General features: G+C 35.0%; 1 protein-coding gene across 3 annotated transcripts; it reads right to left on the bottom strand.

Annotated features, from left to right (window-relative positions):
• Window positions 1-4162: 4162 nt before the first annotated feature.
• LOC127869515 (SET and MYND domain-containing protein 4-like) lies at window positions 4163-23501 on the bottom strand. Of its 3 annotated transcripts, none has more exons than XM_052412141.1 (6): window positions 23283-23501; window positions 18897-18934; window positions 18489-18652; window positions 17160-17311; window positions 7519-7608; window positions 4163-6114 (listed from the first exon to the last, which is right to left on the bottom strand). In XM_052412141.1, exons 2-6 carry the CDS (start codon window positions 18916-18918, stop codon window positions 4557-4559), a joined length of 1986 nt encoding a protein of 661 aa, XP_052268101.1. In that variant the 5' UTR covers window positions 18919-18934; window positions 23283-23501; the 3' UTR covers window positions 4163-4556. The 3 variants fall into 3 exon arrangements, with proteins under 3 accessions (XP_052268101.1, XP_052268104.1, XP_052268112.1); XM_052412144.1 differs by lacking the exon at window positions 23283-23501 and adding an exon at window positions 21832-22010; XM_052412152.1 differs by lacking the exon at window positions 23283-23501 and adding an exon at window positions 19639-19709.
• Between the last annotated feature and the right edge of the window lie 733 nt (window positions 23502-24234).

Raw genomic sequence — 24234 nt, 5'->3', positions numbered from 1 at the left:
TCTTCGTCCTAACATAATTCAGGCTCAGGAGCGGAAGGACCTAATAAACTTTGAAATTCACACAATTGTTGTGCTTTCCTTTCAGCACACCGAGTTGTCCATGTTGCGTTCTGCAAGTGATAGCTGTGCCCTACATACAAAGTCGCTCGGTGCATTCATGGAACTTAACTAAAAGTCGCTAGATTGCTAGTGTGAGTAATTCACCACCTGACGCCAAAGAGCAGGAAAAGTTTCACCCATAACAACGAAAATATTGAGATCTTGATAAGACATCATCCGTTTTTCTTATTTAAATGCACCAATTCATGTACTAGCTACAATACGTCAGAATTCAGATCTTATAGATGGACTTACCAGTGCACATAATATAGCTTCCGGTAAATGCCTTTAAAAAGGCATAAGTTCTCATGAATGTTAATTATATTTACTTAGCTGAAAAACAATACAATTGTATAAAATAATGAATAACAAAATGTATGTTTGGTTAATTTTATTTTTATATAGGGATATTTTTGAATATATTTAAAAGTATTTAAGTCATATGATGGCGATCAGTTAAACCTCTGTTCCTGTGCAAGCCGATGTACTAATACAATAAGTCGTGTTCTGAAAAAACTTGGCATAATGCATGTGCGTAAAGTGTCGTCCCATATTAGCCTGTGCAGTTCGCACAGGCTAATCAGTGACGACACTTTCCGCTTGTATGACATTTTTCGTTTAAATGAAGTCTCTTCTGAGCAAAAATCCAATTTAGGCGGAATGTGTCGTCTGGGACGACATTTTACGCACATACATTATGCCCAGTTTTCTCAGAACGCGACTCCAATGTATTCATACTTATGCGAGTTAAGTTACCATCGTCAAACGTGCCAAAAGAGGTATAGAGAGAGTGACCACAATATAACATCGCCGGCCCGGTATTTGTAATACAGCGCTATATCAACGTAGTTGTTTTGAAAGCGATTGATTCCTACTTGTAACGCTAGGTCCGGAGTGAGCACCCTTTGTTTATGCGGATCAACTCCAGATGAATCGCTTGCTTTCGTATATACAGAGGCTGTACGAATTGAGCCGCTTCGTACGAAAATGGGCCTTAGGGGATACACGATAAGTGTTGTTCTGGATATGCATTTGCATTCGTACACACTGATGGAGAGTCATAATGGCCGCTAATGAGACCACGAAACCTTGCGTGACTTAATAGCGAACAGGATAACTCCCGACTAGACTGCCCTATTGCACTTATTGCAAAGGCTGGTCACGAGCTACCGGTACGCTGGTCTCCTATTCGCACACGGCTCGTGAACAGACAGCAAAAAGTGATTTCGCCGATTTCAATGCGCTGTTATACATATATAATATCAAGCACAACAGATTTCGGACGCTTTTTTACATTATTTTTGGATTGTGCTTAAATGCCCGTTACTTTTAATAAATACGAGACACTTTGTTGACAATAGAATAACTTTATTTTAACAATCCTGACAAACAGCAATAATAAACAAGCAAATCCTGTTTAAAGGACTACTTCACATATCTTTCAAATGTTTTTTTTTTCATCTTTGAATCACATATCGAAAAATTTAAAGAACACTCCACGTAAGGGATCGAACCAAAACGAATGACGTGCTGAAAATTAGTAGAAATCACTAGAATTGTATTTCATTATCAAGCGTGACCAACACGAAACGAGTAAATAATTTGGAGTGTTTCTGTAGTATTCGTTATATTGTGCTGTAATGCTTTACCCATTTATGTCTAGTGGACTCTCCCATCCTTCTAAATTGGATCAATATATTTCCATATATTTAGGGATGTCTAGTATATTAATTTCTATATTTAAAATATTTCATACAGAAATTACTTTAAGAAACAGCGCATTTGCCAATGCCTTTTTTCTAGACGCTAGGCATAAATGGGTTAAACAAAAACAGACCGTTATAAATTATAACAACTAAACAGAGAAATAAAACATCACAAAGCACTACACAAAACCCACACTATAACACATCCACAGTGGGGGGGGGGGCTGATATTTGGACATACCGGTATGCGTGCATGTCCAAAATTGAAGGAAAGAGACAATATTAAAAAAACAAGAGGGCCATGATGGCCCTGAATCGCTCACCTGACTAACCTTGCTACATCAACTTAAATTCTATCAGACCCATATACAATCCCAAGCCAAATTTTATTAAGACGTGATGAAAACTGTGACATCTTTCATCTACACAAGGTTTTACTAGAATTGGCCCAGTGACCTAATTTTTTACCCCAGATGACCCATATACGATCAAAAATCAGATATTATCAAGATAAACATTCTGACCACATTTCATTAAGATAAGATGAAAACTATGACCTGTATTGTCAACACAATCGTTTTCTATGATTTGACCTAGTGACCTAGTTTTTGACCACAGATGACCCAAATACAATCCCAACCCAGATTTCATCAGGATTAACATTCTGGCCATATTTTATCAAGTTTGGATGAAAACTGTGACCTTTACTGCCCAAACAAGTTTTTTTTAAACTTTGACCTAGAGACCGAGTTTTTGACCCTAGATGACCCAAATTCGATCCCAACCCAGATTTTAACAAGACAAACATTCTGACCATATTTCATTCAGATCTGATGAAAACTGTGACCTTTATTGTCTACACAAGGTTTTTCTATGATTTGACTTAGTGACCTAGTTTCTGTCCCCAGATGACCCAAATGCAATGCCAACCCAGATTTCATCAAGATAAACATAATGACCAAATTTAATAAAGATTGGATGAAAACTGTGACCTCCATTGTCTACAAAAGGTTTTCCTATTATTTGACCTAGTGACCTAGTTTTTGACCCCAGATGACCCAAATACAATCCCAACCCAGATTTCATCAAGATAAACATTCTGACCAAATTTGATGAAGATTGGATGAAAACTGTGACCTCTATTATCTACACAAGGTTTTCCTATTATTTGACCTAGTGACCTAGTTTTTGACCCCAGATGACCCAAATACAGTCCCAACCCAGATTTCATCAAGATAAACATTCTGACCAAATTTCATGAAGATTGGATGAAAACTGTGACCTCTATTGTCTACACAAGGTGTTTCTATTATTTGACCTAGTGTTTGACCCTAGATGACCCAAATACAATCCCAACCCAGATTTCATCAAGATAAACATTCTGACCAAATTTCATAAATATTGGATGAAAACTGTAACCACTATTGTCTACACAAGGTTTTTCTATTATTTGTCCTAGTGACATAGTTTTTGACCCCAGATGACCCAAATACAATCCCAACCCAGATTTCACCAAGATAAACATTCTGACCAAATTTCATAAAGATTGGATGAAAACTGTGACCTCCATTGTCTACACAATGTTTTTCTATATTTGACCTAGTGACCAAGTTTTTGACCAAAGATGACCCAAATACAATCCCAACCCAGATTTCATCAAGATTAACATTCTGACCATATTTCATGAAGATTGGATGAAAACGGTGACCTCTATTGTCTACACAAGGTTTTTCTATTATCTGACCTAGTGAACTAGTTTTTGACCCCAGATGACCCAAATACAATCCCAACCAAGATTGCATCAAGATAAACATTCTGACCAAATTTCATAAAGATTGGATGAAAACTGTGCCCTCTACTGTCTACACAAACAAATTGTTGACGGACACACGCACGCACAACGACCATCACACGGTCACATAAGCTCACCATGTCACCTCTTGACAGATGAGCTAAAAACTGCAACAGCTTTGGCAGCCTATAAACAAAAGCATAATATTTTCATCATATGTATGAAGGACAAATGAATGTTAAGGATAATAATTGAGCGGTCAATCATAAATATACATGTCAAGCCAATCCCAAAGACAGAACCATTAGAGGACATGAGGTCATGTCATTTGTGCATTTTACAGGATCCTCACAGTTTTAACTCGAACTCATTTAATGAGTGTTTTTAAGCACCAAGTCTTGATAAGACACCTTTATATAATAAGTAATAGAATATGTGCACAGAAAAATGTCTCATCTGTGTAACTATTAAGGATTTTATTAGCTATCTAAACAATAGGCAGAAGTATGTGCTTTTAAGCTTCAAATTCAAAGCATGTACTAGTACCATAAGTAATATTATGCAATATTGTATTTTTTTAAAGAGCAAACGTGTGTATTGTAAATGTGTTATCTTAACAATAAATAATGCATTCATACAAGTACTTCTTTTAGTGAATATGCTTTTTTTACCAGACCAAATGTCCTATTATCTTGAAAGTCTTATGGGACTCAAAACATTTATACAATTGTTTAAAGATTTTTCATCTGTACAAGTGTAAACTGAATTGAAAGCATTGACATAGACAAACTCTAATCAACCATCAATCAAAAACAATAAACACAATTAAAGTAAGGAAATTATATAAGTATTTAATGTTTTTCACTGCAATTAAGGAGCAAATTCCATAAACTATTGCACAATTTGGTACACTGCCATACTACTTTCGCATGAATTTTTTAATTTACTTAGTATTCAATTCATACAAAACTTGCAGGAAAACAGTTTGCTTTCAAAGCATAGCATTGTTTGAGGGCTTCTTGGCAGTCGTTGTAGTCACGCCAGGGGCGGCACAGCAGCCGGTCCATCTGCTGCAAATGACCCTCCAGAGCTGCAATATTTTCAGTTAAGTTCTTACACGAGCTTGTTAGTACCTCCATCATGGCGCCCCGATAGCTTTCGTCTGACTGGGCCAGGGAACCCAGCCTTGGAACTAGGTCATGCAGATGGACACAACACGAACATGGCACCTCTGTGTATTTCTGGGACATAGGTAAAAATACTGGTCCATTGCATGCATCACATTTGAAGACTGGGGTGTCGGTGGGTAGGTCCAGGTACTGGGGGTAGTCATCTGTGCATGCCAGGCAGTGGCAGGTAAAAAAGTACTGGGATTCCAGCTTCTGGCGGCGATCAGCTGTACGAGTCAGAGCACAGAGGGCCCCATAGTTGTCCAAGAGTTCTGACCCCTTAGGGATGTTCCTTATTGCACGCACTACGCACACATTTTTATAGCTGTGTCGTACAACGTTCGGGTCACAAGAATGGTTGATGAGACTCAGGCAGGGATAAATAGCAGATCCCACTTCAACAGAGAGAGATTCTGGCAGGTTGCCTTCCTTGTACACCAACTCAGAACATTCATGGGCATTGCAAGGCAACATCATAAGGTTTCGCAGCAAATGACTACCAATGATGACCCTTTTTCTATCAAGTTTTTCATCACCAAAGAATTCAGTCTGCTGAATACAACTGGCCAAGAACAAAGCCTCCAGGCAATACATCAATACATCTTCTATCTTCCTATCCCTAACATGATTTATAAGACGATAAACACTGCCGTAATCATCCCAGTTATACTTTCCATCAAATCTTTCTGCAAAATGAGCCTCATCCTCATTGCAATTAAATTGCTCAAACGTGCACAGATATTCACACCCAGCTTTCAACACCATCTTAACAGCCAGCGACCCCAGTCCAATATTAGCCATAGTGACCTGATGTAAAATGCTGCATTCATGCACGTGGTACTGCTCCCAGGCCTGTTTGCGACACATGTCCCCACAGAATACAACCCCACTGCATGAGAGGCAAGGGACAGGAGAGACAACTCTACTGCTACAGTGATGGCAATAATGCAGACTTCTTCCTTTCAGAACTGTTGAACAGTACGGCTTCTCAACAATCAGCACGTCTCCCACATCAATGTCAGCATTGGCGTACAGCCCTCTACCAGACTCCTCACTGGTTCCTACACTTACAGCATTGCTGATCGTGACAACCCCAGGTGCTCCTTTCCCACTCAGCTCTGGCAATGGCCCACGCAGGACAATGTCGTGTTTCCTACCATTGGTGACCAGTGTTGGGTCATCCAGCTTGTCCAGTTGCTTCCTAAAGTCTGTTATCAAGGTCTTCATTTTGTTCTTGTCCAGCTGTGAGACCTGGAGAGCATGTATGGCAGTGTTCAGGGAGACCCGGGCCTGGGACAACTGCCCGAGCTGGCAGTGACATTTACCTTCCCTTTCGTACAGCTTGTACCTGCAGCAAAAACATTGTACATTGTATTTTAAGGGGAGGGGGGAGTTACAGGGTACAAGGGCGTTACCAGCAACACATCTACTAAGATCCTGATAATTTTTTTACCGAAAGGTATACATGTGTTAGACAAATGAATTTTTGTATTCATGCCTAAAATCCAATTAAGGATTTTTTCTGAAGAATAGTATGCATTAAACTCTATTGAAGATTTTTGAGTTGTGAAAAAAGATTTCTTACCTGAAAAGATAACATCCATTTTTAAGTTCATACATGTTTTTTTTTAAGACAGCCATAAACCTTCTTTTCATACAATGCAATGTTTTTAAAAACTGTAAATTTGGATACACACTTAACCAAAAATGTTCAAGACCAAAATTACTGTATATACAATGTCAAAGAACAATAAATTATATCAACTTGAAAAAGTAAATAGTCACAAGAGCAAAAAGCTTTTAAGCATCACAGTAGTATCTATAATTGTCACAAGAGCATACAACAAAAAGCTTTTTAGCATCACAGTAGGCTACTAGCTATACAGATAACAATTAACAGTTACCACTATATAATGGATATTTTAGAGCATTGTAAATACAGTTTCCTCACAAATATCATAACTAAAACACAAATTTGCAAATATGAAACAATATTTTTATATTTTGTCGATTGTAAAAAGGCCCCTTTAAAATAAGCTTAGAGTATTCTTAACAGAATAATTTGTTAGTTAAAGGGGCCTTTTCACGTTAAGGTAAATTGACAAAATTAAAACAAGCGATGTGTTTGTGAAACACTATGTCCCCATATATTTGACCTTTGACCTTGAAGGATGACCTTGACCTTTCACCACTCAAAATGTGCAACTCCATGGGATACACATGCATGCTAAATATCAAGTTGCTATCTTCAATATTGCAAAAGTGTACATTAAATGAGCAATTTTGACCCATATATTTGACCTTAGACCTTGAAGGATGACCTTGACCTTGACTTTTTACCACTCCAAATGTGCAGCTCCATGAGATACACATGCATGCCAAATATGAAGTTGCTATCTTCAATATTGCAAAAGTTATGGCAAATGTTAAAGTTGGAGCAAACAAACACACAAACCAACCAACCGACAGACAGGGCAAAAACAATATGTCCCCCACTAAAGTGGTGGGGGACATAAAAAGTTGTTTCGGATTCACAAATTTTCGTTTTAGTTATAATATTTGTGAGGAAACAGTTATCCTGAACATTTACTCTGCTCTTAAATATAAATTAAATGCATCTTTTGACGCTTTAAAAACCTGAAAATTATAAAGCGTTACAACGCTAAACGATTGAATACTAGTAATTTGGAGAGTTCTGTTGTTATTGTTATATTTTGTGAAACTTATTTTAACATGGGGATGTTTCACTGACCGTATATTGTTTGGATAGCCGTAATTGAGAGCAGCAGCAATATCATCAAGTGAGAACTGGTACAACTTCATGTGGTGTAGAACAGCTGACCTGAATGCAAACATGCATACAATACTTAACCAGATGTCCATACTGTGCATGTAACATAACTAATTGTAAAACAAATAAAATTCACTTTGCATAATAAGTGAGCTTGTTATGTTGAAAAAGTTATCAGTATTAGTAAAAGTAATAGATTACAGGTATATAAACCAGTGGTATTAACATAACAATAAAACCAAAAATATTTCCTCATATTCATATAACTTTCAAACGTTCAAGTCTAGTTTTATATCACATATTATAAATAAAATCCATTCATATAGGATCAAACGAAAATTCCTGAATTTATGACTCCACAAAATTGTATGTCAACAAATATAAATGAGTCTATTACTCAAATCTAATAAATGAATATATTCAATTCAATATTGCAAAAGTTGTCTGACTGTTAGACTGAAGTTACACTTGTATGCTTAATGCAAATTTCTCAGAAGAGAAACAGAAAAAAATCATTACAACAAGAGCTTGTCACAGCAGTGCCAAATCCCCGCCGAAATGTGTTTGTTTGTATGACAACATTTGTTTAAGAGAGTAGAATAATACTTGCAAAAAAAAAAAGGGAGACAATTCAATATGCTCCGGACAAAAATTTACTTTGAAATTAAATTAAGGGATATAATTCAAACACTAAGGTTGATAGAGTTATGGTTCTTAGTCACTGCACTTCTCCTACTTGCCATCTGTTTAAGTTTCAAGTAAATCCCTTCAGTAGATTTAGTGTTACGCACCGGACAAAAATTTACTTTAAAATTATATAAAAGGGGAGATAATTAAAAAACTAAGGTAGATAGAGTTATGGTTCGTGGTCACTGCACTTCTGATAGTTGCCATACGTTTATATTTCAAGTTTCAAGTATATCTCTTAAGTAGATTTAGAGTTATGCTCCGGACAAAATTTACTTTAAAGTTATATAAAAGGGGAGATAATTCAAAAACTAAGGTAGATAGAGTTGTGGTTCTTAGTCACTGCACTTTTCCTACTTGCCATCTGTTTATATTTCAAGTTTAAAGTAAATCCCTTCAGTAGATTTATAGTTATGCTCCGGACAAAAATGTACTTTTAAATTATATAAAAGGGGAGATAATTCAACAACTAAGGTAGATAGAGCTGTGTTTCTTGGTCACTGCACTTCTCCTAGTTGCCATATGTTTATATTTCAAGTTTCAAGTAAATCCCTTTAGTAGATTTAGAGTTATGCTCCGGACAAAATTTACTTTAAAGTTATATAAAAGGGGAGATAATTTAAAAAACTAAGGTAAATAGAGTTATGGTTCTTAGTAACTGCACTTTTCCTACTTGCCATCTGTTTATATTTCAAGTTTCAAGTAAATCCCTTCAGTAGATATAGAGTTATGCTCTGGACAAAAATTTACTTTAAAATTATATTAAAGGAGAGATAATTCAAAAACTAAGGTAGATAGAGTTGTGGTTCTTGGTCACTGCACTTCTCCTAGTTGCCATCTGTTTATATTTCAAGTTTCAAGTAAATTCCTTCAGCAGATTTAGAGTTATGCTCCGGACAAAAATTTACTTTAAAGTTATATAAAAGGGGAGATAATTAAAAAACCTAAGGTAGATAGAGTTATGGTTCTTGGTTACTGCACTTCTCTTAGTTGCCATCTGTTTATATTTCAAGTTTCAAGCAAATCCCATAAGTAGATTAAAGATTTAGAGTTATGCTTCAGACAAAAATTTACTTTTAAATTATATAAAAGGGGAGATAATTCAATAACTAAGGTAGATAGAGTTGTGGTTCTTGGTCACTGCACTTCTCCTAGTTGCCATCTGTTTATATTTCAAGTTTCAAGTAATCCCTTCAGTAGATTTAGAGTTATGCTCCGGACAAAAATTTACTTTAAAATTATATAAAAGGGGAGATAATTTATAAACTAAGGTAGATAGAGTTGTGGTTCTTGGTCACTGCACTTCTCCTAGTTGCCATCTGTTTATATTTCAAGTTTCAAGTAAATCCCTTTAGTATATTTAGAGTTATGCTCCGGACAAAAATTTACGTTAATGTTATATAAAAGGGGAGATAATTCAAAAAACTAAGATAGATAGATTTATGGTTCTTGGTCACTGCACTTCTCCTAGTGCCATCTGTTTATATTCTAAGTTTAAAGTTAATCCATTGAACAGATTTGGAGTTATGCTCCGGACAAAGTTTCAGCCGATCGGACAGACGGACGGACAGACGGACAGGACCAATTTCTATATCCCCTCCGAAAAAAAAATTCTGCGGGGATAATAAATGCAATTTCAGAGAATTTGTTGCATGTTCACCAGTTGAGATGGTTGCATCGTAAATCGTAGGTGAAAAAAAATCACATACTGGTCATGTACGTAATTCCGGCCACTTTTGGGACTATTTAAGAAAAATCTTTAGTGTTAGGCAACTGGTTGAAACTAAACTTCACATATATAATCCTGGGTTCAAAACTCACCTAGCATGAAAATTTAAATAGAATTAGATCGGTGAATGTTACTTAATGAACAGAAAATGATGACATGTAAACTATCCATTTTCGTAGGTTAAATGTACCTAAAAAATCGACCACTTTTCGGTTTGATCTGCAGATAAAATTACAAAGCAATATCTTTTGACAAATGTCCTCAATTTCAGAGTATTAATCAATGTTTATACTATTAATATTTTTGACTTGAAATTTAAAATAAATGCGAAATTATTATACCATTTACTCCCCCTACCTCTTTTAATAAATATGAACAATGGGGAAACTGCTATTTCATTAAAAAATATTTGTTTTTAATGTGTTTAATAAATTTTTTCAAACATAGCTAAAAAAGTAAACACATTTTGTTTGAAAAGTTGACTTCAGTGTTGATTATTAGTAAACGCTTATATATAATATTTAAACATGTAATCTAGCAATATTCTTATAAAGGGAGGTAATTCATATATTAAAAATTTATATTTAGGTTCTGATTTGTATGTTTTGAATATAAGTTTTTGTACAATAAATTGGTAAAACTTTGATTAAAGTTTATTAGATAAAATAAAAATAATTTTATCAAATATATTTGTTTCTTATATGATTATAATTGTTGCAACATATGATGACATCACTTTCCCCATGAGCCAAATATTTCCTGCTATATTTGTGACATTTTAACACAAAAGTTTACGGTGATATGGTTCTTACATTTGCAAAATATTGCGAGTGGGGATGGTTTTCATGTTGATTTTTCTAAATAAAAACAAAATATGTGCGTAAAGATCATGAAAATGATTTTACACAGGTGGCCGATTTTTTACGTACAGGCCGGAATTACGTACATGACCAGTAGGATTTGTATTTTAAGTTGTTGGTTTCATGCCAAATTTACAGAACCGGGACCGTTTCAATAAGCTCTCGTAAGTATGTTACGACTCGTAAACCAGTTGCGATTATCGCAACTTGCCATTTTGCGTTTCAATAAACTTTCGCAACTTACGATATCGTAGAATTCTCTCGTAAGTCTACGAGACGTAAGTAGCAGTCGTAGTTACGTCGAAACCAAAATGGACGCCGCGTATGTTGTGCATATAGACGCCGAATAAGAAGCTTTTGGCTCCGTCTTTTTTATCGACGACAATACAGAGGAAGTAAACATGTTGTTTTTTATCCCTTGATTACTTTCTGCAAAATATTTAACGTTGGAATCAATATGTCAGTTACTGCCCTTTGTTTATTTTCTATAAGGATAAATAAATCAAAATAAATTGTAATTTATCATACGTGAAAACCCTTAAGTGTATATTACGTGTGTGATTCAATTATATTGTTCAACAGCAGTTGAGGTATATGCGCTTTCCGCCGCTCGAATTATTGTGCAATGATTAATTTTGCTGTAAGCTTTTATCTCCATTGCAATGTGCATGTGATTTCGGAAGTTTTTTTGTTCGGATAAGTACTCAATGGAGCCTTGTTTTTTATTGGTTAATGTTTGTTATCAACGCTATACAACTCGTTACAATCTATTCCTTTTCTTTGTATTATGTTTATTTAATATTCTGTCAGAACGATACATGTATTGCTAAATTATGTTGGATTAGAAAATGTGCCGAGTTAGGCAACTGTTAGCTTACGTCTAATTATTTGGACTAGGCAACTGTAAGCCTACATGTGTATCAAACCTACAACCACAGAACACCAAAGTGATGATCATCATGAAATAACAAATCAGTTACTGAGTTATCAAAATATCTTGTTGTTCTTGAACACACATACACAACAGTAACATATTATAGTATTTTCATTACATTAGAATTATTATTCACTTTTTCATTTTGTACTACACCAACAGGTACTCATCACTGACATAAAATAAAGATTTTTGGCCAAAGGAAACATCTATTCCAAGCTGGCAGATCTTCATGGAATCAGCAGACCATCTTTCGTTATTTGACATGCCTTCACGAGTTCAATCAGAAAACATATGATCGGTAAATGTCTGTATTTCTATAATCAATTACTCAATCATGATTTTAAACTGTTGTAGAAAATATGTTATTTATTTAAATACATCATTTCTTACATATAGGATCTGGCACGAGTTGTCTCATCATACCATATTTTATTAAACGAGTTAAGGAATTTTGTAAGTAAGCCTTTTGCGAGCTTACTGATGAATTTCTAGACGAGTTTAATAAAATATGGTACATGTATGATATGACAACGAGTGTGAGATCTTTTTTATCACATGCTTTTAAATGAGCAAATTAAATAAATATTTACGCAAACATAATGATAAATCACAAATGTTGTTTACATTTCGTGGAATCATTTGACGTTGCAACGCCATTTCGGTGAAATAACAAAAGAAAATGCTTAAAAAGTATATTACACATGTGTAACAGGGTATAGCATGTGATAAAATCTTATATATAACTAAAGTTTAAATCATTTTTCATTTTACAGGGATGGTACAATCATAATTTATTTACTTTTCATCTTTATTTATTCCTCATTTGTTTTTTTTATTTGATACATGTACATAAACTATATGTGAATAAAAATCAACAGATGATAAAAACTTGAGCACAGTAAATAAATGAAAATTTAAACACAGTTAATTAAATCATGTATATAAATGCTGTATCATGTACTGTTAATTTTAAACACATGATACATTCCATAGGTTTCCAGTCCGTGTACAACAACAAACTTGCGTGAAGGTTGGATTCTGCCACAAGGCCTGGGAGCAGTGGATGGGACTCTCATACCCATAATACTGAATACGTTATATTACACACATGCAGTTGAACACAGCAGGAACTCTTGAAGAAAAAAATGTGTATTTTTTTTATTTGAACTTAAATGTAAAATATATATTTAATTTTAGCTCGACTATACCTTGAATGATAAGCTGTGTATAAAATTATGGCAACATCCTTATGTCACTGTTTCTATTACATATTTTCATTAAAAGCACTTATGTATTCAGGGTCATTATGTCATTGTGAGGTCACTGACGCGTCATTGGTCATCGTCGGCTTGGGTACTACTTACATGTCGTAACGCGCTACCAATTATCTTAAACAAACTTTTCTTTATAAAACAACTGTATCAACATGCATTTTGAGTATGAGTTTCGTTAATTTAGAGGCCATTTTATAGAAAATTGACATAAAAAAAAAATAGCCGGCAACGACCAATTTAGTGTTAAATTTCCCTGGTACGTTTTAGTATATTTACCGTTCCCGGGGTACATGTAAGCAAACTTAAGAGTACCAGGGGTAAGTAGTGCCCGATCCGACAATGACCAATCGAGCTTCACTGACCAAGTTGCTTATCTCTGACCTGCATTTAGCTTAATAATGCCCCTTTTGTACTTAAAATGTTCCACTTAAATTGTGGGTACAGCTACTCCATATCCCTATATTTTCCACAGATATTGAAAATATAATCCTTCACATATGTAGTCAGATTTTTTTTAAATCATATAAATAATATTTCTTTGGGTCATTGTTATAACCACTACAAATATTTACTGTTGTTGCGAATAAAGTTGTTAAAACTGTTTAAACTGGATGTTGTGTTAGTGAATCTTTAAGAGAAGAAGCTTCTTGAATAATGTCACTTTAGCTTCTTACTTCACAAACTTTTTGTTCAACATGTAATTAAATACACTTTAGGTTATAAAGTGGATTGCAATACAGAAGTACTTAAAAAGAATGATGTTTGAAGTTGTCAGCATTATAATGGTGAACATTTTGATTGTATGGCCCCAATGGAAAAAATACTTTGTTACTAATTTAATATTTAGCAAACACCTAATAATGCTTTAAAGAATGAGTTATTTTGTTTCTAAAGTAAAAATATGTCCTAACCTAGAAAAGATACACTTTAAACATTTTATATATTAAAAAGATGTACCGGTACTTGAAACTCCACTGTCTAAGAAAAAGTGGATTATTTATAAAAAAAAGAAAAATACACTTCCGAATTTAAAGAACATGAAAAAAAGCTTCATCTGATTCTAATTAATAAATGCAATAAAATGTATTCTTTAGAAAATGAAGACAATTCGCTTAAACAAGTGCAGAAAAAATGCAATTTTTTAAGTGCATTTTGGTTAAAAGCACATTTAATTTTCTGAAGGGTTACTGCTGATGCAGATATTAGAAACAATGATATGACACAATTTGAGATTCCAGTATTTCTTCATTATTCTAGGAACACACTGTTATGTGAAGTTGGAATAAGACATCACTTTGGAAATAAACAGTGTTTTTTTTTTTCAACACTGCAGTACATGCAGTTTAACCTGTTATTAATTTGTACAAAATATAAGTAAAATAGACACGATTGCATATATAATTGTATCATTTTAATTGATTTCACTGGGTGTTTAATTTGATTTTTTCTTAAATCCTAAAAAATGAAACCCTGTGGATGTGTGCCTGCACACAGTTTAAAAATTCAATGAAAATAATAAAAATATTATCACTGTTAAACATTAGAAAAGTACTAATAATACAAAAAGTATACACAGAATTAAAAAAAAATACATTCAGAGCATGAAATGAATTTGTATATGCAAGTATCTATTTTACTTATAATTTTGTCAAATAAATAAACACAATAGGAAAAAAAGCACATTATAATTGTTGAAAATATGTTATATTATAACTTCACATAGTGTCACTGTGTATAATTTAACATTACAGTTGTATATTGAACTGGATGGGTAGCTATATTTTGAAATAATAGCAATAATAAATGCATTTTTTCAACCATAAGTAAACCATTTTAGGACTACTGCTCATAAATAGGCTTTGGTAAATGTATGTATATGAAAATGTAATGAATGCAAATTTAATACACTTGTGTGTACTTTTTCAGTTTTGTTTATTCCAAAAAGTTAATTAAATTATTTGAAAATATACTTAAAACACAATTAAAATGCACTTATGGTTACCTACTTATTTTCTGATGAAGTGCATTTTTCACAAGGAAAATAATTTTTTTAATACACAAAAATGAATGTATGCAGGAAACATGCAGGAAAAACAAGAAATGTGTTTGTCGGAAACTCTATGTCCCCTTCTGCGCCACTTTGATTTTTTATGCTCCCCCAACAAATTTTTGGGGGAGCATATAGTCGCCGCTTCGTCTGTCCATCCGTTCGTCAGTCCGTCCGTCTGTCCGTCCGACGAGCTGGCTATGACAATACCTCGGGTAAAAAGGTTGCCCTGGAATATTACATAATTATAATGTCTGTCTAGCTACTTTTGTCAGAAGGTCCCACTTTGATCCTCACTGGCAATGAGGGAATTAGAGAGAGTCCTCAAGATCATCTCTGATGACACAAAGTATTGGTTCTACTCGGGAAATAGACTCCAGTGTCTTGATAAGCATCATACTTTTTCAGGAATCAAGCTTTAATACAAAGAGTTAAATAGATATTTATATGTGATAGTGTATGATATTAATGTGAAAATACTGAGCAAAAGCCGGGAATTGAACCCACGACCTCCAGAGTGGTAGTCAGACGCTAACCGCGTCGCTAAAGAGCTAGCCCAACAGCCTTAGTGACCTTATTTCACTACACTCCTCCCCCTTTTAATGTTTAAAGGCCCAGACACGCTCGCTACAGCATGTCTTGCATCCACATGGCCCTCCCAGAAACCATTAAACAGCTCAGACCCATTCCCGCATTCACAGTTCGTTTTTTGCCTCGTCGCAATTAATGTGAAAATACTGAGCTCAAGCCGGGCATTGAACCCACGACCTCCAGAGTGTTAGTCAGACACTTTAACTGCGTCGCTAAAGAGCTAGCCCAACAGCAAGGCTGTTGGAAGTGACCTTATTTCGCTACAATATGTTAGTAAAATAAACACTGCACAATTATTTATTTTACCTGTATACAAGTACCATTCCAATCTTGGCAGATAGTGAACTATTTTAAAAGCACCATAACTATGAAACACTTATATAAGGCATATCGCAGTGTTCCACAGAAATGATGCTTTTGATAATTCAGCATGATGATTAGACATTTCTAAATTCCATTTCCACTAACGACGTTAGTAACAATTCCAGTGAGTTCATGGACACAGTGAAAAACAACACTATTTCACTGTAACACGGTACGAAAGATTGATTTATGCAATAAATCGTCTATTGATCCCGTGTGAATCATCTCGCTCTCTGTTCAATGTTTGTTATATGTGCTTTTTCTCAAATTTCCGCAACACATTACGAAAACAACACGGTGTAAACAACCTACCGGATGTTGACAGTTTGAATATAACCCCAAAGAAAACCGAATGTACAATAAAGAAATCGTAGATTGCGAGAGCGATTTACGAGGACATTTACGAGGGGGTTATTGAAACGGTTTACGAGAATCGTAAATCCAATCGCAACTACCCGAGTTACGATATCGTTATATTTACGATACGATATCTTATTGAAACGGTCCCCTGAACACCAAATACCGTGCATTCCAGTATAATTACCTTATAAATGTCTTCATTTTGTTATAAACAAAATTAAAAGCATAATTTGACAGCTTAACGAATAAGACAAAAAACATAAGTAGAGTTTATAACATTTGGTGACAGAAACTACACATGCACAGCTATATTGTATATAATAAAGAGCTACACATGGAAGTTTGAAAACAGATTATGTTCAAAAGGTAATAAAAATGGGTTTAGACAACTTTGTGTCTATGGACAGACAGACAGACACACAGACAGACTAGACAGACTAGAAATACAGACAGACAGACTAGACAGACCAACAAACAGACAGACAGACAGATGGATGGGCGGACGGACGGACAGACGGACGGACGGACGGACAGACAGACAGACAGACAGACAGACAAGACAGACTAGACAGACCAACAAACACACAGACAGACAGGCGCCCATGGAGATTCCAGTATATCCCACTATGTTACCCTGAGTATAATGAGTGGTCTTATATAAAAAACAAGTAAAGCCCCTGGGAGCTTTTATTATGTAGTAAACAGTCAATGGTCTTTAGTCAAAATCCTGCAGGTTAAATACAAAGGCGGGTACCTGTTTGCTAGTGCCAGGGCCAGCATGGAGGTGTCCCCTCCAGCAGGGGCCAGCATGACACTCCGGTTGTAGAGCATAAGGGCCGGGTAGTACTGCCTCTTCTGAAACAGCCTGTTGCCTTCCTCCCGGGCCTGCGTGGAACCTGCATCGCTCTACAAGAACACAACCAGTGGTTCACTCAAGGGAAAATTGTTTTGTGTATCACCAGCTATAGCTTACATCATCATCAATCAGGTTTCTGTCAATTACATTAATATAAGATAATTGCATAAAATTAATATAACACAGATGGGTAAAGAGATAAGGACCCCAAAATGGGTGTGGCGTGCAGAACTCATCAAGGTGCATCTACATATGAAGTTTCAAAGTTGTAGGTGGAAGCTCTTTGATTTTAGAGCCAATGTAAAGGTTTTAACACAACGCCGGCGGACGGCGAGCTGGCTATGACAATACCTCGGGTTTTCTCCGAAATAACAAAACAGCCGAGCTAAAAATTACCATTCAAAACCAATTTTTTGCATTGAATGGTAAATTGCATGGGCTAAAGAACTATTGCACAAAATATAACAATACAGTAGAAACCCCTAAAATGGATCTTCTTTTTGAAATCCTCTCCAAAAAGGGCAAAAGTCTTAAAAAAAAAAAAGTCATAAGCAAAAGAAGCAAAATTCAAGAGATGTGTTTGCCAGAAACACAATGCCCCCTATTACGCTGTTTTGAAGCCATATATATATGACTTTTGACCTTGAAGGATGACCTTGACCTTTCACCACCAAAAATGTGCAGCTCCATAAGATACACATGCATGCCAAATATGAAGTTGCTATCTTCAATATTGCAAAAGTTAGTTATGACCAAGGTTAAAGTTTGGACGCCGCTTTGAAGTCATATATTTGACCTTTGACCTTGAAGGATGACCTTGACATTGACCTTTCACCACTCAAAATGTGTAGCTCCATAAGATACACATGCATGCAAAATATCAAGTTGCTTTCTTCAATATTGCAAAAGTTATTCATTATTGCAAAAGTTTAACCAAGGTTAAAGTTTGGAGACAGAATGACAGACAGGCCAAAAACAATATACCCCTGATCATTCGATCTCATATAAATCTGTGAATCATATCCACGAGTGTTTCAAGGGTAAACTGTACATATACAAATCAGACACTGATAAATTACCTCCCCTCTAAACTGCAATGCCCTCTATTGGATCTTAAACCAGACTTTTTCCATGGTCATTAATCAAGTTCAAGTAATGCCAGTTATCATTTCCAAACTACTATCTGTCCAGTATTAACAAATAATTATACTATATTTGTTAACAAACCTTCATGTAAGGAGAGGCTTTGATGGTAAGGATGCTGTGAATGTGTTCCAACTGGTCCACGGTACTGACTCGCTCTACATCAGTCTTGCACGAAGACAGGTCCTGCAGTAACTGTTGATATTGATCTGCTTTTTCCAGCCTTTCCTTAACCAAACGCAACCACTCTGAAATGAGATTCAAATTCTCTGAATGCAATATATTCAACAATAAATGAAGTGTTTAAAATAACAAGGAATGAATCAACGTTTTTTTATATAATTTTAAACACAAATATTGTTCTTATTCAGCCGAGGTATTCAAGCAAGCAGTCTTGGTCAAAGTCATGCTGGCCTTCAGACAAAGCGAGTAATAATGTATGTGGTCTGTAAAATATACAGTTTTCCTATGAATTATATGCAATTTACCAACCTTTGGATGTTTCACTTGACATTCTGCAAAACCACAATCTACAAAAGAACAAAACATATTCAAGTTGACTGCATGTTAAGTTCTTCAGATACAATTTATTTGACATATTATTTTAAACATCCAGGTAGGTATTTTTGGGGGTAATACGTGTGTTACTTTTTGAAAATGTAGAACAAAGTCACAAATAACTAGAATTTGTCCCTAGGACACTGATCAATGCCCCTACACTTGCCTAAAACTCATATGTTTGTAAAATTTTAGACCTCTAGCAGCAATAGTGTTTGAGTTACAAGTGACACAAGATAAGAAAGTGTTTGCTTAAAAAAGGACCATATGTCCAGTTATGTAAAAGTATATCTGAGCCTAACTAAGGTGTGTAAACTGTCATGCTGGTAAACGTGTTTGCAATATTTCATCCTTCTACTGCCAATACTTTTTTAGTTATGTGAAACACAAAAAAAATGGGATAGATGGAAGGACATACAAAGAAGCGCAAGTCTGTATGCAGCCATTCATAAGGTGGGGGTATAAAAGTGTTTATTTTTAGTTATGGAAGGTAGGACATTATGAAAACAACTCATATATAATTCTGATTGATTGAAATATCCAAACTAACAAATTCATGAAGAAATGCAGCTTATTGATCTTCGTGAACCGATTTTAAATGATGACAAGATCTGATTGCAGAAACTCAAGGACCCGCCGTTAAAATGTTATGGTAAAGAATAAAAAAATGCAAAACCAGAAAACTACCGTTGAAACAGTATACATGTATCTCTCATTAAAGTAACGGTAAACTCTTCGTCGTTCTGAAACGACCAGAAAACACTCTTGTCTGAATGTCAACATGATCGATGTATCCCATTTGAAAAGGACATGATAGTGTCTCACTTATTTACAATGGAATGTTGTCAATATAAAACATTGGGATCAAATATTGACAATATTCACTTAATCCATGAAAAACTGATATTATATCATATCGTCGCTGTCGTTCTCAAACCTCGTAGCTCCAAAATTTTCAAAAATGTTTTTTCATCTTTTCCCAATATATGAAGTCTGGTGCGTGTTTTGTGCTATATCTTGTAGCTCTACGCCAATCAGAGCCTTTGAAAAATGCACGTGACGAAATGTTGAAGCTTTATTGTTGGCTTTTTTTCCGGTGAAAAGTCGTAGCGACGTCATTTCACCTATAGGTACGTCATTTCGTTTGGACAAATTTGACAAAAACGTTTTTATATTTGCAGCTACGAGGTTTCTTATCAGGACGAATTGTCGTACCTCATACCACGGACGCTCCGTGCTCATACAAATGACACAACTGTGGTGACAAAATATCGTTTCTGAACATCAGTATGACTTATCAGTATGACTTACGCGTCTACGGCTTATACCGTATTTTGCAGCTTCATTTGTTTGGTATTTTTACAGAATTTCTATTTCTAAAAACATCGTTATAAAAAAATGAGATGGTTTTTTCTCTCTCCTGAAAACTTGGCATTTTGTAGCTACGAGGTTTGAGAACGACAGCGACGATATGTCTAAATAAGAGTCTCTTGCTGCTTATCTCATAAGGGTTACACTAAGAAGCACAAAGTAATTAATACAACTATGTACGTATTGCAAATTTTAGTGGTGATAAATATGATATCTAATTTCTTAGATCATGTTTTGCTGAATTTCAAATAGAATTATCACTGCGTAAAAGTACAAAATTAATCGCTAATTCAGAGTTTTGATTTAGGGGTCTAAGTGTCTTAATTAAAATAAACAGGGGTCTATGTGTCTTCAACAAAAATATTGAAATAGGGGTCGAAGTGTCAAGGGGTCGAAGTGTCATCTAAAATCGGTAGGGGTCGAAGTGTCAAGGGGTCGAAGTGTCTTGCTACCCCCCTGAGTTAGGCAAGTAAATTAGGTAAAAGTGCTGGCAGGGGGTTTTATCTGATTTTGGGGAAAGGGCCTGACCTTTTTTTAGGGGAAAAAAAATGCGCAAAATGCCGGATTTTGGGGGAAAAAATGACACGAAACGCCGGATTTTGGGGAAAATAAGGAAAGTCTTAAATAATCAATTCAACATATTTTGCTGTTTTTAAAACAAAATCAAGGAAACAGATAATTTAATTATGCAATATGTTATATTTTCTACACTGGATCAGGTTAACTTATGTATTTAAAGTTAAAAAAAAAAAAAAAAAAAAAAAAATTTTTTTTTTTTTTTTTAGGGGAAAAAATGAAGTCTGGGGGAAAATTTACCTGCTGAGGGGAAAAAAAATCTGAGGGGAAAGGGCCGATTTTCGGCGGGTCCCAAAGAAGGAAAAAAAGCCCTGGCTGGTTACATTCCGGGTCCTCAAACTGATCTTGTAAACTTCGCAACACACACACACTTTGATACATGTAAGACAATAGTTGTAGCAAGATGGCAAAAGTTACAAGATCAAAAGACATATAAACTAATAGTTGTGGCTACCATAACTTTAAATGTCGCTTTCTATGATTTTTGACTGGCGCGACTTTATAGTTATGGACCAACCCCATTAGGAAAGTCAACCAGAAATTCCCGAAAAGTTGACAGTTAATAAAGACCGGTCCAAAGCAGATTTTAAATGCAGTTATTGTCCCAAATCAACCACTTGATCGGAAAGATTGACATTTTTCACATTTAATCTTTCACAAAATACTATCTTAAACATTTAAAATTTATCTATTCTGCTTTTACATATCGAGAAAAACAGCGATGTGACAGACTTACTTGAAATGCAAATCTCCCGAGATTTCAAGGTCATATGACGTTATTTCTATTTTTAGTAACATACCATGTGCTCAAGTGTTTTCAAATTCAGAATGACATTTCCCGGTATTTTAGATTATTCTGTCTTGTTTTGTAAACAAATTGTAGTGTAAATACAAACTCAAAGTAAATATTATTTAAAACTACCTGATTCACACTGAAATCAGTCTTATAATCCATCGCACGTAAGTTGTTTATCACAAATAATAGATTTTAAAAAACGAAAGTAATGTTTACAATTTCAGCAAATAATGTCAAGGTCGATCCGAAAGTATCCAAATGAAAACTCGTCACATGACAAAGCGACAATGGCTTCAAAATTGTGAATTTCAGACTGATGAGAGTTATTTTCGTATATTGTAAGATGCATTTGAAACATTTGAACCTTAAAATAATCCCCGATACAGTTAAGTCCGGTAATCTTGCGCGTCCGGTAATCTTGCGCACTTCGCATTTGCGAATCTCGCAGACGACGAATGGTTTTCTTTAGTGATGAAAGATGGAATTTCACATTTTAAAGAATTAACGGATTTAAAAGTAACGTATTCCATGCAAAATTAAATTCGATCATTTCATGTAAACACCGGTTGCGTCATCCCTATACATCGTAAACACTGGCCTTCTTACGAAAAAATCCAAAAAATGAATCACAAATTCCCTGCAGTCTTTAGCGTTTTCATACTTTAAATTATGAATTCATATATCCAACGTGTAATTTATTATTCCATTGCACAATATCCGATCAGTTTTGGTATTTTTTGCCATAAAAATATATCGCATCAGACGACATAGGCATTATTTCCCGCCATTCTGTCAAACCAATTTGGTATGATCTCCGCATGCGCAATGGCCTAGTTTTGATATTTTCTGTAAACTATGGAAGCATGATCGTGGTATCAAACCTGTTATGCATTTTTTTCACGCATACCGGTACTTTTTTATTAATTGTACACTATTATTAGTGACTATATTATTTATTAATTTGTAGTGAACAAAAACTGCACTAGAAATCCACATTTAATTTCAATGATTTTACAAACTGATTTTAAAATTATATTTCTGGAATGCTTTTTGTCAATAATTGGACACCATATGTCTACAATTTTGGAAATTTTGCCTAAACGAGGTCATTATACAAAGTGCGCAAGATTACCGGACACTCTGATAGTTTGAAAATGAGGTGAGTCATGTTTGTTTTGAAATCAAATCGGACAGTTCTTCACTGAATTATTTAGATATTTTTGTGTTAATAAGCACATGAACTTATTATTTTCATAATAAATTTAGATATTTTGTTGCCAATTTATAAAAGAACATGTTTTTAAACCAGTTGATCCTTAACTGCGCAAGATTACCGGACAGCATCGTACAGTATTTTATATTCATTCACCAATATATGTAAAAACGTATCCAAGAAAATGAGCTTTCTTTGATTTATAGCGTGACATAAATATGTTATGACTCTGGTTGACTTTCGATACGTGGTTAGCTTCAGCGTACAGGTCTGTCAATACTATATAAACTGTACGCTGAAGTTTCTTTAGCTAATAAACTAAAAATGATAAAGTCAGAGAATTTTTAAACAAAACCTATCCTACCTCTTTCCGACTACGTTAAAGTGGCTGCGTGGAATAAACAACCTATTTCCGTCCGCACATGGCACACCATCTAATTAGAAACAGGCCCCAATGTCGGAGGGTCCGACTCCCGTGGTGTTTACCAAACAAGGTAATGTGCTTCGAATTCAATCGGCTGTGACAATGACATACTTTTTAACAAGGGACGTAACTAATGTAATGTCAATAGGTTACATGTAAACATGGGGAAACACTCTTTTCCATTTTCCTGATTCCATTGGCTGTTTCGTCCCCTGTTTCGATTGGCTGTTTCGGCTATGGAAAATAGTTGTATGGCCATAAACGAGAAAGACCGGTTATGGAAGAGAAAGACCGGTTATAAAACATTTAGTTTTAGAAAGACGTCGGAGGACTAAAAGATAAAAAGTAAATAGTAATAACATAAATTTCATTCTTAAATACGAATGAAATTATATGTACTGGTACTAGTCTTCTATCTGCAATGGTCAAATATGGATGTGTATGGTGTACTTAATAAATAAATAAACTACACGTATGGTTTATAAGTTTAATGTACATCGATAATAAATATATAATCAGGCAACATGATAGTGCGCGTGCATGTGATGAGCGCTACTGCAAGTCGACTAAGGCCACAGTAAATAACTATTAAAATGACAAAATTGCTCATTTCTTCAAGTCGACTATGGCCACAGTGAATGACTCTGAAAATGAAACAATTTTTCGTTACTGCAAGTCAAATATAGCTACAGTAAATTACTCTCAAAATGTCACCACTGTTCATTAATGAAAGTCGACTATGACCACAGCAAATGACTCTTAAAATGACACAATTGTTCATTACTGCAAGGAGACTATGGCCACAGTTAATCACTCTTAAAATGACACCATCGTTCATTACTGAAAGTCGACTATGGCCACAGCAAATGGCTCTTAAAATGTCCCTATCGTT

The sequence above is a fragment of the Dreissena polymorpha genome, chromosome 1 (genome assembly GCF_020536995.1).
Source record: "Dreissena polymorpha isolate Duluth1 chromosome 1, UMN_Dpol_1.0, whole genome shotgun sequence".
NCBI lineage: Eukaryota > Metazoa > Mollusca > Bivalvia > Myida > Dreissenidae > Dreissena > Dreissena polymorpha.
Note: the sequence above shows the minus strand (reverse complement) of the source record. Positions and strands in the feature narration are given on the sequence as shown.